At 43.0% G+C, this 14,145-nt stretch overlaps 1 protein-coding gene across 5 annotated transcripts in view; it reads left to right on the top strand.

Moving 5' to 3' along the window:
• Nucleotides 1-14,145, top strand: part of LOC138527241 (uncharacterized) — a 381,456-nt gene that overhangs the window by 132,469 nt on the left and 234,842 nt on the right. For 4 of the 5 annotated variants that reach the window (XM_069638359.1, XM_069638354.1, XM_069638370.1 and 1 more), the window contains one exon: nt 10,205-10,312. In XM_069638359.1, the coding sequence (XP_069494460.1) occupies nt 10,205-10,312 (108 nt within the window). Of the gene's footprint in view, nt 1-10,204; nt 10,318-14,145 lie in introns of all 5 variants that reach the window. The other variant, XM_069638365.1, reaches the window with a different exon arrangement.

Raw genomic sequence — 14,145 nt, forward strand, 5'->3', positions numbered from 1 at the left:
GTATCCCTTTGCGCCCGGGTCGTAGTGACCCCCCCAATGTGTTAATATGTATAACAGAAGTAACATTTGGTTGTACATATGTCACGCCCCCCTCACACACCATCACCACCCGAGTGTCTTCCTGCAGAGACGGTGCAAGCTCGCCCAGTTGGATAGATGGAGAATGAAGAGCTAAGTTGTCAACAGGGTTCAATGATGCATTAGCTAGGTTATTGAAAATGTTGACAATGGCAGAGCTGTCAGTATTATTCTCGCCTTCAAAACTAGCAAAATACACTCAGAAATAGTTAATGGTGCAATGCCTTCATTGTCGCATATCACAACCACGCTGCTCGTGACACCCCCCCTGCTGTACACATTCTCTTGCAGTGAACACCCCCTTTTGCTCGGATGTAACATCCCAGGCCCCTCCCATGGGACTGTTTTTCCTGAGCTGCAGTCGGGATTCATGACCCCGTGGCTGTCTTTCGACATCGGGCTTGTATGCTTTTAAAGCAGGTGTTAACCCCCAAACCAGCCAGAGGTGTGCCTGAAGCCGCTGCTATTACAGGGGCCCTAACCCCCACCCTAATCAAAGAAGTATGGGGGTTTAAGGATCCGGTAATATACACCAGGGCCCTTGATCGTGCTGGGGTGGAGGGGCCACTCCACGGACGGGATTTGAAACCAGACCGCCATTTGTGCTACTCCAGGGTTGGCGACGAGTTAAATGTGCTACTCCTCCTGTTGCCTGGTCCCAGGTGTTGTTAAACCACATGGGGGTGATTTGCCCAGCAGAACACCTGCAAGGGGCCCATTTGTCAGGCCATTTCCAAGATATTTGTTGTCACTGGCCAATGCGGGTACAGCACAGAGAGCATAATAGCCATTCTGGATTTCACACTCTTCTCCCACTCAATGGCACCCTCAATCCAGCCGCGCCCATTCCAGTGTGTGCAGGACAACTTTGGTGCGTTGAGCCGAACAATCCTTCGGGCCTTGCTAGAGGTTGCACCCCAGCACTGCCCATTGCTGATCTGGCAGAAACACGCGTCCCCTTCCTCGGATCCCTCGAACATCCGTGATTTGTTGAACCAGCGGCACAAATCGCCATAGATCCAACTGGCGCATGGTGTGGGACTACACAGTCCACATTCAGTGACACTGCCGGCTGCATCATCCACTTGTTGGGAGACATGTTGGTTCTAAATAGAAAACATATAGATTCAGAATAGGTCATCTTTTGCACTGAAACAGTCTGCCATCAAAACATGATACAACCCCAAACATCTCAAGCCCGGTGTAAAATATCGGTCATGCCGGCAGTTTGTACAAAATAAATCTGTGCTATACCATGTGTGCAACTTGTTTGATCTCTGGCACATGTTCAAATACAACTTCACATTGGCAGCATTGTGAAGATTGCATAAAACACTGCAAAAGTTAGCACCATATCTAAGAAAGTCCTGACACATTTCTACTTCGCAATTGTGTTTTTAAAGTACACATTGCAGTTTTCACATGTAGATGTGGCGCAACACTGTACTTCCCTTGCAGGCAGAGATTAGACACATTTTGTTTTGCTTTGTGCCACTGTGCATGTAGAATAAAATAAAAGGTAGCGCCTACAAAACTAATCCGGCACAATATAAAACATGTACTGGCACAGTCGATCAATACATAACATAACATAACATAAGTAAGATGTAGCACCCCTGCACCCACCACCCTTAGAAATCTGGCATGCGGATAGTTTGTACAAATTAAATCACAGCTATAGCGTTTGCGCAATATGTGTGATCTTTGGCACATACTGATCCCTCTGTACTGAATATTTTACACACTCAAAATATTTTATCAGCTCTGTGAAACTAAAACAAGACATTGTGTGTGTGCAAGTATGTCGCATCACAAAACGACAAGTGCACCAAAAGTGCAGTCGGGTTTATTTAAAGTTTAATTTAATGTTTGGAATGGCAATAAGGACTGTGGGTTCTAAGCTTTGATGCTGAAGTATCTGAATGATCGTGTAGCCGTGCCATAAACACTTAACACTACAAATGTCACGGAATTCCCCCTTTCTCACCTGAGAGCGATCCTTGCAGGTTTTCTTGGGCGGTGTCTTCTTACGCACGGAATTGGTCTTGTATAAGCCTACGTGAGCCTCTTCTGACTCCAGCGTGCGTTTAGAGTTCCGGGATTCAGATACTCCGGGATCCAGGAACGAAGAAGGTGCGCACACGGTGCATGAGTCCAGGAAACGAGGAAGAAGGAAGATGGGTATGGGAATGGAATTAGGAGGTCAAGGAACAAGGATAACAGAGTAGCGAACTACAGAGCACACGTCTAGTCGCTGCTTGCAATAGCATTGAGACGTGCGGGGCTGCGGGGGGCGGCCTATTTGTAAAATACGCTACGTCTGACGTAAAGACAGAGGAAGGCGTTCCACGTTAGACGGCCATGTTGGAAGTATCAAGGAGTACAAGCCCTGTTGTGATGAGGACCATGAAGTCCAAAAGGGGCGCATTCTGTGGGTCATGACAGCATGCCTCCTCCGGAGACCCGTTCCACCGTGTTTGCCCGGGTGTATGAGATGGTATCTTCTGAGCAATCGAGGGGTGTTCAGATTAGAAGTTGGTTCCCAGGTTCTTTCACTTGGAGGATATCTTTTCCATTCAACCAGGTATTGAAGCTGACCCCGTTTATACCTGGAATCATATATTCGGGACACTTCATATTCCACTTGGTCGTCCACCACCACTGGAGGGGGTCTGCAAGATTTCCGGGAGGATCGGATGTAGGGTTTTAATAAAGAAGTGTGAAAAACTGGGTGAATTGTCTTCCAGGAGTCGGGTAGCTTGAGCCAGTATGAGACTGGATTTATGATTTCCTTGATGGAAAATGGATCCTAGTACCGGAGGCCAATTTGTTTGGTCATAAATGTCGGGGTAGTAGCTTCGAGGACAACCAGACTTGATCACCAACTGTATAAGAAGGCCCTGGTCTTCTTTTAGAATCTGAAAATCGCTTAGTATGCATTCTGGCCTTCTCTAAGTGTTCTTTGGCTTCCTTGTGTACATTGATGAGTGTTTCCATCCAGGAGTCGACGGTAGGAACTAGTGTGGGATGTGGAAGAACAGAGGGTAATACTGATGGATGGAATCCTTGACTGCAATAAAAGGGGCTGGTCTTAATTGCTGAGTGATCGGAATTGTTGTATGTGAACTCAGCCACCGGTATTAGGAGCGACCAGTCATCCTGAACCTTGGTGGCGAAACAATGAAGGTATTGTTCCAGGGTCTGGTTTACACGTTCCGTAGCTCTGTTTGTTTGTGGATGATAACCTGATGAGAGCGCGCATTGGATTCCTAGAATGCGACAGAGATGTTTCCAGAATTGTGAGACGTATTGAGGTCCTCGGACTGATATGATCTTGGAAGGGAGTCCATGAAGGCAGCAAATGTGTTCCAGGAACCTTCCAGCAAGTTCTGATGAGGATGGTAGTTTATACAGGGGTGTGATATGAGCCATATGAGTGAACAAGTCCATGATAACCATGATAGTCGTGTATCCCCTGGAAGGTGGCAATTCCACAATGAAGTCTGTAGCGATCAATTCCCATGATCTTGTTGGTAGCGTAGGTTGCAGTAGGAGACCTGCCAGTCTCTTGTTATTGTGTTTATTCTGACTACAAATAGAACAGGCTTGGATGTACAGTTGTACATCAGTATTCATTCTAGGCCACCAAAATTGTCTTTGTATAAGACGGAGGGTGTTGGTGATGCCACGATGTCCGGAGTGAAGGGTATCGTGGCAGAGGTTTATTATCCTTTGTTGTATTTCTGTGTGGGGATGACTAGAGCGTTATCCTTGAACAAATATCCATCCTGATTCTCAGATTCCATTGATTCTTCCTTGAAATATCCTTCCAGAGCTCAGAGGATTGGGTTTGCATCCAAATTTCTTCCAGGAGACTGACTGCTTGAGCTACAAAAATCGTATGGGGAAACATCTTGGGATAGATCTGATCTCCAATAGTTTCGTAGTCAGGACGTCGAGATAAGGAGTCAGCAATTATGTTTTGTGATCCAGGGACATGACTGATGTGGAACTGGTACTGGGCAAAGAAGAAGGCCCAACAGGCCTGATGATTGTTCCTACACTCCAAGGATTGTAGAACTTGAAGAGTCCGATGTTCCGTGCGGACATAGACTGGATGTCTCGCTCCCAGGAGTAGGTGTCGCCATTCATTGAAGGCTTGGCGGATGGCTAACAGTTCCTTTTCCAGGACGGAATAATGTGTCTCACTGGGAGTCAGGGTTCGTGAAAGGTAAGCAATGGGGTGTTCCATCTTGTCCTCAAATTCTTGCTTCAAAACTGCTCCTATGGTGTAGTTAGAGGCATCCATCTGCACTAGGAATGGTGATTGTCAGGTTGGGCTAGGATGGGGGCTTGAGTAAACTCTGTCTTTAAACGTTGGAATGCCTTGTCTTGAGGTGTAGACCAGAGAAAGGGAGTGTCTTTTTTCAAGAGTGCAATGATCGGCTGAACAATCTCAGAAAAGGTGTGTATGAACTTCTTGTAGAAATTGGCAAGCCCCAGGAAGGATTAAACTTGTTTCACGGAAGTGGGAGCCGGCCAAGATAGTATGGCCTTTATCTTCGAATGATCCATACCAATTCCTCCTGGACTAAGGACAAATCCTAGGTAATGAACAGAGGTGACGTGAAACAGGCATTTCTCGGGTTTGGCTAGGAGTCTATGTTCACGTAGTCGTCATAATACTGATTTTTCATGCTCTTCATGCATTAGAGGGTCCTTGGAGTAGATCAAGATATCGTCCAGGTAGACGATGACGAAGAGGAACAGCATATCAGAGAACACCCTATCCATGAAACGTAGAAAGACAGCAGTGGCATTAGCAAGTCCAAAGGGCATGACCAGATATTCGAAGTGTCCAAAGGGTGTTCTAAAAGCTGTTTTCCATTTGTCTCCTTCCCCTATACGAATCAGATGATAGGCACCCCTGAGATCCAGTTTCGTGAAGATTACAGCTCCTCTCACCGCTTCCAGAATATCCGAGATCAAGGGTAACGGGTAGCGGTCCTTGAGGGTGCATTGATTTAATCCACAATAATCGAGGCAAGGTCTAGGTTCCTCGGTGTCCTCTTTGGGAACAAACAACAACGAGGCTCCAGCGGGAGATTTCGATGGTCTTATGGTGCCATTTTCAAGGTTGGTATCCAAGTATTCTCGTAGGGCTCTTTTTTCAGGTTCTGATAAGATGAACATCCTCCCAAAGTGAATCACTGCTGAAGGTTCTGTGTCTATGGCACAGTCTTCAGGTGTGTGAGGGGGTAGAGCCTGGACTATGTCAGTTGAGAGCACATCAGCAAAACTCTGATAGGCCTTTGGAACCTGTACCATATTGGAAACCATGAGTGGTACTTGCTGATCTATTGATGGTTCTTTGGAAGGTGTCAAGGAGGATTCCAGGAGTAGACAGTGAGACATACAAAACTCAGGTCCGAGAAATAAGGATCCTGCTGCCCAGTTGATATAAGGATTATGCTTCTGTAACCAGGGCATACCCAGGACCATGGGGTAATGAGCAGACTTAATGATGTCAAATCTGATCAGCTCTTGGTGATGGTTTATTGAAAGCTGAATCTCTTTAGTCTGCAAGCTTATGGGTCCTGAAGTGAGGGGTCTTCCACCGATCGCTTCCACCGGTTGCATGGTACTTCGAGTCTTGTATGGAATGTGGTGACTAAAAACCCAATCTTGATCAATGTATACTCCCATATCTCCGCAGTCAACCAAGGCCAAAATGGAGTAGGTCTTATTCTTGGATGGCGATATGAGGGCCTGTAAAATCACTAGGCTGTTTTGTCCAGGAGAGTTCAAGGATGGAATAGACGTGGAGCAAACATCTCTCTCCTGAAGCCTTGCTCCATCTAGGATCGGGAGCTGGCGTTTCCTGAATGCCGAGGAGGGGCTAGAGGACATTCTCTAACCAGGTGTTTATCCGAGGCACAGTACATGCATAACCCCTTATGAATCCTTCTCATCCTCTCTTGCGGGGATATGGGTCCACGGAAGGCTCATATCTGCATAGGTTCTGGTTCACTAGCTGACTCTGGATTATTGTCAGTTTTGGAGGTAGTCTCGGAGGATACCTTCGGGGGGGTTACTTTGGATTTCTTCTTCTCTGCCTTTCTTTCCTGTATACGAAAATCTATTTGCATGGCAAGGTCCATAAGAGCCTGTAATGAGCTTGGGCGAGCCACTCTGGCCAACTCATCTTTGATCTCCTCATTCAGTCCCCTTCTGAACAGAGTAAAACTTGCTTCAGGAGAACAGTCAGCTTCCTTGGCCAATTGCTTGAATCGGGTTACATACGTAAGCATATCTTGGGATCCCTGTTGAAAGTCTAGCAGGCGCTCTTGGGCACTATAGACCTGCTCTGGCCAGTTAAACATGGTTTTAAGGGCTTGTATGAAACCGTCGTCGTCATCCAGGAAGGCATCACCGGAATTGACCAAGGGCGTAGCCCAGGTTAGAGCATTTCCGGAAAGGTGTGAAATTATGAAGCCCACCATAGCCCTGGGAGTTGAAAAGTAGTAGACCTTAAAAGTAAAATGAACCAAACAAGAATCAAGGAATTCACGAAGGGTTTTTGCCGACCCATCGTTTTTGTCAACAATGCCACCCAGCAATACACTTTCCTTTGTGGCAGAATCACGGGATAGAACTAATTGTTTGAGAGCAGCGTTTTCCGCTTTTAAATTTTGTACCTCGGTTGTTAGTTCTTGCATGCCACGCATGAGATCCTGAACAGCCGCTTCCATGTTGACTTTAGGTTTGGTCGTTTGGCGTCTCAAACTGTCACGGAATTCCCCCTTTCTCACCTGGGAGCGATCCTTGCAGAATTTCTTGGGCGGTGTCTTCTTACGCACGGACCTGGTCTTGTATAAGCCCGTACGAGCCTCTTCTGACTCCAGCGTGCGTTCAGATTTCCGGGATTCAGATACTCCGGGATCCAGGAATGAAGAAGGTGCGCACATGGCGCATGAGTACAGGAAACGAGGAAGAATGAAGAGAGGTATGGGAATGGAATTTGGAGGTCCAGGAACAAGGCTAACAGAGTAGTGAACTACGGAGCACACGTCTAGTTGCTGCTTGCAATAGCATTGAGATACGCAGGGCTGCGGGGCGTGGCCTATTTGTAAAATACGCTACGTCTGATGTAAAGACAGAGGAAGGCGTTCCACATTAGACGGCCATGTTGGAAGGATCAAGGAGTACAAGCCCCGTTGTGATCAAGGACCATGAAGTCCAAAAGGGGCGCATTCTTTGGGTCATGACAACAAAAACCTCCAAAGCGTTGTAGTAAAAATCTAGAAAACAGTTCTAGAACATAAGCTCCACGCATAGAAATAGAATCCGGCACTGCCAATATCTATGCACTATCCTAGCCGACATGAATAACCATAGAGCATTCTAATCAAACTATACATTTTCAAACATGTCATTAAAGGCAGATAGCTGTTTAGTTTCAAAATACACAGCTGGTCTCAAAAAAGCCCTGCCTCGTGGCCTGTCTCAGAAATATCTGCCTAGCGATAAATACAGTAAAAAAACAAAACATTATCAAGCTTGAATAAAACCACATAAATTGTACAAACCACAAAATCAATACATTTAAGTATTGAAATACCCCCCAAACTCACCTTTTTGCCGTTGTTGAAATAAAACTTTGAATAAACAGCTAGCCCAGTTTCCAATCAGCAGGCTTTGTAGCAGTTGTCCCAGTGTTTATAGACCCATGATCAAATCCAGCTGAAAAGTATGGTACCCCACAGAGTTGCAATCAAGTGTGCCAAGTCAATTAGCTGGTGTGCGCAGGGGTGCATCAATCCTGGGCTCTGACACTGTGGTTTACAGTACACCATGCTGCAGGCAGAGGGGTCCTTTCAAAGGGGTGAAAACACATACATTTTCCTGTCCCGGGTTTGTAAAAAATCTAATTTTAGCAGTTTCTAGTGTCCAGGCTGTTTCCTGGGGGTCAGTGCCATTACTTTTATCAACACACACACAGATTTCCTGAACTCATGTATGGGTGTTCTAAAAAAATCTAATTTTATCTGTTTCTGTTGTCCAGTCTGTTACTTGGAGGCGAGTGCCATTATTTATATCAATGCACACAGCTTTCTTGAACTCATGTGTGGGTTTTGTAACACATCTAATTTTAGCCGATTCATGTGTCCAAATGGTTTCCTGGGGGCCAGTGCAATTTTTCTTAACAACAGAAGCACAACATGGCATTTCCTGTATAATAGGCAAGAATTAGCGAGGGTTACCGGGCCCAGGGAAAATCTAAAATAACATTCAGCTGGCAGCTGCTTCCTGTGCTGGTCTTCAGTCATAAGTTAAAAATAGCTTTGTTAACTACCTTTAGTTTTAGTTCATAAATATTGTTCATGTGTATTTACATGGATGGTTTGTTTATACAGTTGGCACAAACACCCTGTATTCCACCGATTTAAATATAAAGACCATCTGTGCTTTCTGCTGATTCAGCTAGAATACTTCTGAGTCACCACATTCGTAGGATTCCCCATGCCTTGTAATATAAAACTCCTGCAATGTAGATTCACAGCTGTTTGGTGGCTCACAAAGGGACTTGGAAACAAAAGTTTGACTTTTGTACGGGCTGTGCGAAGCAGACATTACTTATGAAGTAAACTGCTTTTCATTATTTATGCTATGTATGAAAAAGCCAGTTCATATACCTTTGAAATACATTTTTATATTAAAATTATTATAAAAAAAAGGTTGATATCTTATCGGGCACGTTTATAAAATTTATATAAAATGCTATATTGAAAATAAAAGTTTTGTAATACTTTTTGCATACATGTCTATCAAAGATTTGATTTTAAATATTGTTTATTATATAAATGTGTATATCCAAACATATATTTTTTTATAATATTTTTATATCAATTTTTACATCAAGAAATATTAATGTGTATATAAATGTTAATATTAAAAAGATATCACAATTGGTTGATATAATTAATTTCCCGCTTCCTATCGCAGTGGGGCGGAACTCCTCTATGACATCATCACTGATTCACTCTGCGATACACCAGATTCAGTCCCTGTCTTCAGCGCCCACTTCACTCTCAGGATTCAACTGAGCTACAACGGCAAGGGCACCACTCACATCTATATATAGATTTTATATTAAATGTATATTCACTTTATATCAAAACTGATATAAATTAGAAAACACTTTATATCCAATATACATTGGATCTAAATTGAATATCAAACATTGTTTATATCATTTTTATATCAAACTAGCTGGGGTACCCAGCGTTGCCTGTGTCCTGATCGAGTGGTTATCATGTGCCCTGGAGGATGTTCCTCTTGTCCTCATCTCAGCAAGTCTTGCTTCAGTTTGCTCTACATTTCATTTGCTCTGGAGGAAGTTGCTCTTGTACTCTGGTCGGCAAGTTGTGCTGCTGTTTGGTGTGTTTCAGAAGCTCTTGATCTTGATTTTCACTTTGCATCAGATGGAGCTTTTCCGAGTGAGGTTTGTTATTGTTCAGCATGTTTGTCATTCAATGGCTTCAGCACATTTGAGAAAATAGCCAAGAAAGATTGATTGTGCTCTCTTCTTGTGAATCAACTTAATTAAACTGAAACTGTAACCTTGCCATTTCATATATTTGTAGGGCGTGATAAAAAATGTTATTTTCTTTTTAAATTCTATTTAAAAATGCTTTAATAAACCCTTTCAAACTGTATACAGTAGTAACACATTTCCAACACATCGAACATTTGCTTCAGACACTTTTCCAAATGTTGCCTTCTTCTATTACCTTCTGTAGTGAATCGGGGTGAGCATCAGTACATGAGGGTGTCTATAGAGTGAAGTGTTTGCATCCAAACATAGACTACAGTCTTGTCCCAGACAAATGAGGAAACCATGCAAAATATGGTAGTAGTGAGTTCAACGGTGTGGATTTGTATAGCCGGACACACATGCTGACCTGTGTAAAAGGGGACCCTTTCTTCTACTATTGGTTTTTATCACTCAGCATATGTAAAGGTTTTTATAACTAGGTAATGAAGTTGTCACATTGCTTGTGCATTTCTCGCCTAGCAGAATGGGCTACTATTACTAAGCATGTATGTTTATGTTCTATTACAGCCCCTCGCACAGTCACTCCAGATATTCTATTGGTCATTAAAAAAGAGGAAGAGGCTTATGACTGGAAACCGTGCTCTTCAGTGAAATCTGAACTCGAGAATACTGCAGGTGAGGTTGGTGCTGTTTGATGTTTCTTCAGTTACCTTTTTCATCACTCGAGCATTCTGACCTAGTCACATCGATGCATACTTGAATTATCACCTTTAAATATATCTCTTAATTCCTAACATTTATATCATATGGCACTCTTTTCAGATATCCATCAATGCCCACCCAGACATTAGTGGGAGCTAGTGTGGAACCCTTTCCATTAGAAGCAAAGCCTAGAGATGGATTTATTGATTGGAATGACTTTCTCTATTTATACCCAGAGTTGTGATCTTGATCCCAGTAGAGATTTTGGAATATTTTCTAGCATGGTGTATAGAAATGCCTGTTCTCATTTCATTATTGTGTCAAAGGCTCTGAACAGAAGACCAATGTTGCCCTGAAACTACACAAAGCTAATTGTTACTGAGGACTAAATAGTCAATGAAAGCCTTTTTGTTGGTATTTTCCACGTAATAATGTTCACAAGCCAGCAGTTTATGAGTCTGGGCATCTTTGGCAGGATAGCTTGAACATCAGGAAAGAACACGATAGAACTATAATTAATTTGAATGGAATAACTCTTTCAATTAGCAGAAGCCAGATGCAAATGGTTGTAGGGCAATTATTTGATACAGCAAAATGGAACAGAGGCATGAACGGATTGAACTGCATGCTTGGCTGTAGAGCTCAAGCTGGTTGCTTCATCACATGGTTTCAGATAACACAGGGTGGGCTCGGCACTTTCCCAAGGCATCAGTCACAGACTTGTACCCCACACAGAATGGCCTTAAAATGATTGTGTTTTCCTTTTGTTGCCTGTCCACATAACTCAATCAATGTTATATTTTGTTTCTTTAAATTGATCCAGATAAATAGAAGATATTTAAAATAACTCTGCATATAATTTTATAATAGTCATATAAAATTAAATAATCATATAATTGCAAATTAGTTTAATGATCCAAATATGTAAGGTTCATACAACATAATGTGGACTGGTTTATACTTATGATGATGTATTGATAAAGCATTGGTTAACGTTGTAAACAATGACGAGGGTTGATGTTTACTATTGGGATAATGCAGGTTTTGCGATTGGATGATGATGGTTTGTTGTAGAACTGGATGCGGTAACCTTTGGCCTGCCACATGTTTTGGACTACAACTTCTATCAGACCTAGACAGGATATTCAGTGTTGAGAGATCCTGAGAGTCGTAGCCAAAAACATCCGAAGAGCCACAGCTTGCATGCCCCTCTTCTCGAAGTATACGTAGGTAAAAGTGAATGTAATGTAACCTATCAGAGTTTACCTGACAAATGTGTACATTGCAAGGGTGTTTTTTTTTCAACCAAAACTTTATTTGTAAATCAAATCCAAAGCAACTTAAGCAATGTATTCAATCTCACAACTCTTCTCCACTGTAATTCATACAAACAATTGCTCAACATTAACTGTACCAACCCTCCGAACATAGCTATCCTCCCATCCCCCTACGGTCTAGTCTAGGTATTTCAATGTCCATATATTGTGTGTCTATGCTTTAGTTTTCCTCCTCCGGGTGAATGCCAAGTATCCTTTTGATTAGAACGGTATTACTTTTAATTACTTTTAATTCTTTGTCAAAGGAAAACCAGTTTATTTGGTGTGCGGACTTCAGAGCACATGGTTAATCTTTTTTTATTTTTACTGTTTTGTAGACCTGTAAAGACATTTTACTCTTTTTTTATTATGTTGTGTTTGTCAAAGTAGCAATGTGTAACAATGTTATGTATTTTATTTGGTGGGTTGGTTTAACAAGTAAAACCTTTTCACGGTATCCAACAATCAACAGATATACAAAATAAAAATAAAAACCAACATATTGAAATTCCTTTTTTTTGCACTTTTTTTATTATTTAGGTTGATGTGAGCGCTTAGACACAGGCTTTGGAATTGATTTGAAAATATAAAAATAAACATTGATTTTTGGCAGGTGATTAGTGTTTTGTGGGTATGATGACAGTTTTGAAGGGTTACATTGGTATCGGTAGTTGTTTTGGTGGTGTGAGTAATAGTTGAATATATGATTTTGGATTGTCCATGGGATTCATTAATTTGTTCTGTGGTATACCTACTGGGTATGTTTTACTTTCAGGGTCATTGTATCCTTGTATTTGTTTTCTATTACATGATATGAATTGTTCTGTTGTCATTTCAAGAAGGGTTTGTAGAGGGGTTCACAGCAGTTGATATATTTTGTAGTACACCATACCTCGTTCATGCTTGTTACCTCGTTGATGACCTCATCTACACACCTCTGTCACACACAGCTGCTGAGCTACTCTGGTCACCTAGAAGGCCTTAACAGCCCCTGTTAATGCTGCACACTTACGCCCCACCCACTTGTGAATATCTTTTCAATAGTCCTCCTGAGGACGTGGTGGGACACACCATTAATACACACTTTAAGGGCCTAGAATGGGTGTTTTCTGAAGATGAGGAGTTATCTGGATTGCCTTCTGGCACCGTTTTTGCCTCCACCAGTGCTTCTAACACCATCACCACTTCAAAGGACTTGGTAGGCCACTGGCAACCACAACATGCTGTGCTTTACCCGTCTATGGCCATGTTATCCCTCCTTCAAACTCTAGTGTCTGAACTCCAAACGAGGGACCCCACTCTGCCCTGCACCTGCTAAGTGACCCCAGCCTTGACCTCATGTTGTCATCATTACCCGCCTCCACTAGAGTAACGACAACCTCAAGATGTCTCCTCAGACACTGATTCCCATGAGGATATACATTTGGATACAGCCTCTACTAACTTCTCTTGTATGGACGGGTTTGATGATCTTGTGTTCACTGATGGAGAGCTAGAGCTTTTGCCAAGTCATTTGCCTCTTGATGAGATCAGAGCTTTCCATCCCAATCCACGAGTAGAGCAGCTAAGATGCTCAACCTCCTCCTGAGTGAACAAAGGGAGGAAGGAAGGAAGGGTCAATTTACCAATGAAGGGAAAAAAATCATAGACTACAATATTGTCTGTTCCAATCCTAGATGCAATCTTCTAAGATGGGATTGTTGCCATGAAAAATCCTTTCATCATTCCACCAAAGAAAGAATGATTTGTTAAAAAGTATCGGGTGCCAGACGATGCCCCTAAATGCCTAAGCACTCAACCTAGCCCTGACTCTGTTGTCTCTGCAGTGGCTAGGAAGAGACCAGCTAATCCTTCATTGCCATGTGAAATCCATGCCATGATAAATAAAGTTGGTAGTTTTATGCTTTTGGCAAAAGAATAAAGCCCAGGACACCTACCACGATCAAGGCCTCCAATTGGCTCACCATCCTACCCATATATGACCGGGAGCAGTGGCTCAAGATTGGTCCCATCCTGGAGTTTCTCCCTGACAACTAGAAACGGGAAGATTTTGCACCCCTTAAGGAAGGCAAATCCACTTCTGATCATGCCATCTTAGTGGTGGTGGGTGTTGCCGACACAGCTTTCTGCCAAATGGCCGACAGCACAGTCTTATGACGCCAGGGTTGGCTGAAGGCCACAAAGTTTTGAACTGATTGAGAGGCAAAGGTCAAGTTTGATGGTACTCTGCAGGCCACTAAAACGGATACAGTCTGGTCCGTGGATGGAGGCCTTTTCAGTGTTTTCAAAGAAGCACCACTTCTCATGATCAAGCAGGTTCATCCTACCGCTCCCTGTCAATAGAGAGGGACATGATATACCTCAGAAGAGCAGCACAAGGCTCTATCACAGTCTTACATTTGCACGTACAGTCAGCGCAGAACTTCACAACCTAAGGGCCAGTCAAAAAGACTTGCTTGACTCCTGCACAGTGCTGTCCTTCTGTTTCAA

Source organism: Ambystoma mexicanum, chromosome 1q (genome assembly GCF_040938575.1).
Source record: "Ambystoma mexicanum isolate Mex_15411 chromosome 1q, UKY_AmexF1_1, whole genome shotgun sequence".
NCBI lineage: Eukaryota > Metazoa > Chordata > Amphibia > Caudata > Ambystomatidae > Ambystoma > Ambystoma mexicanum.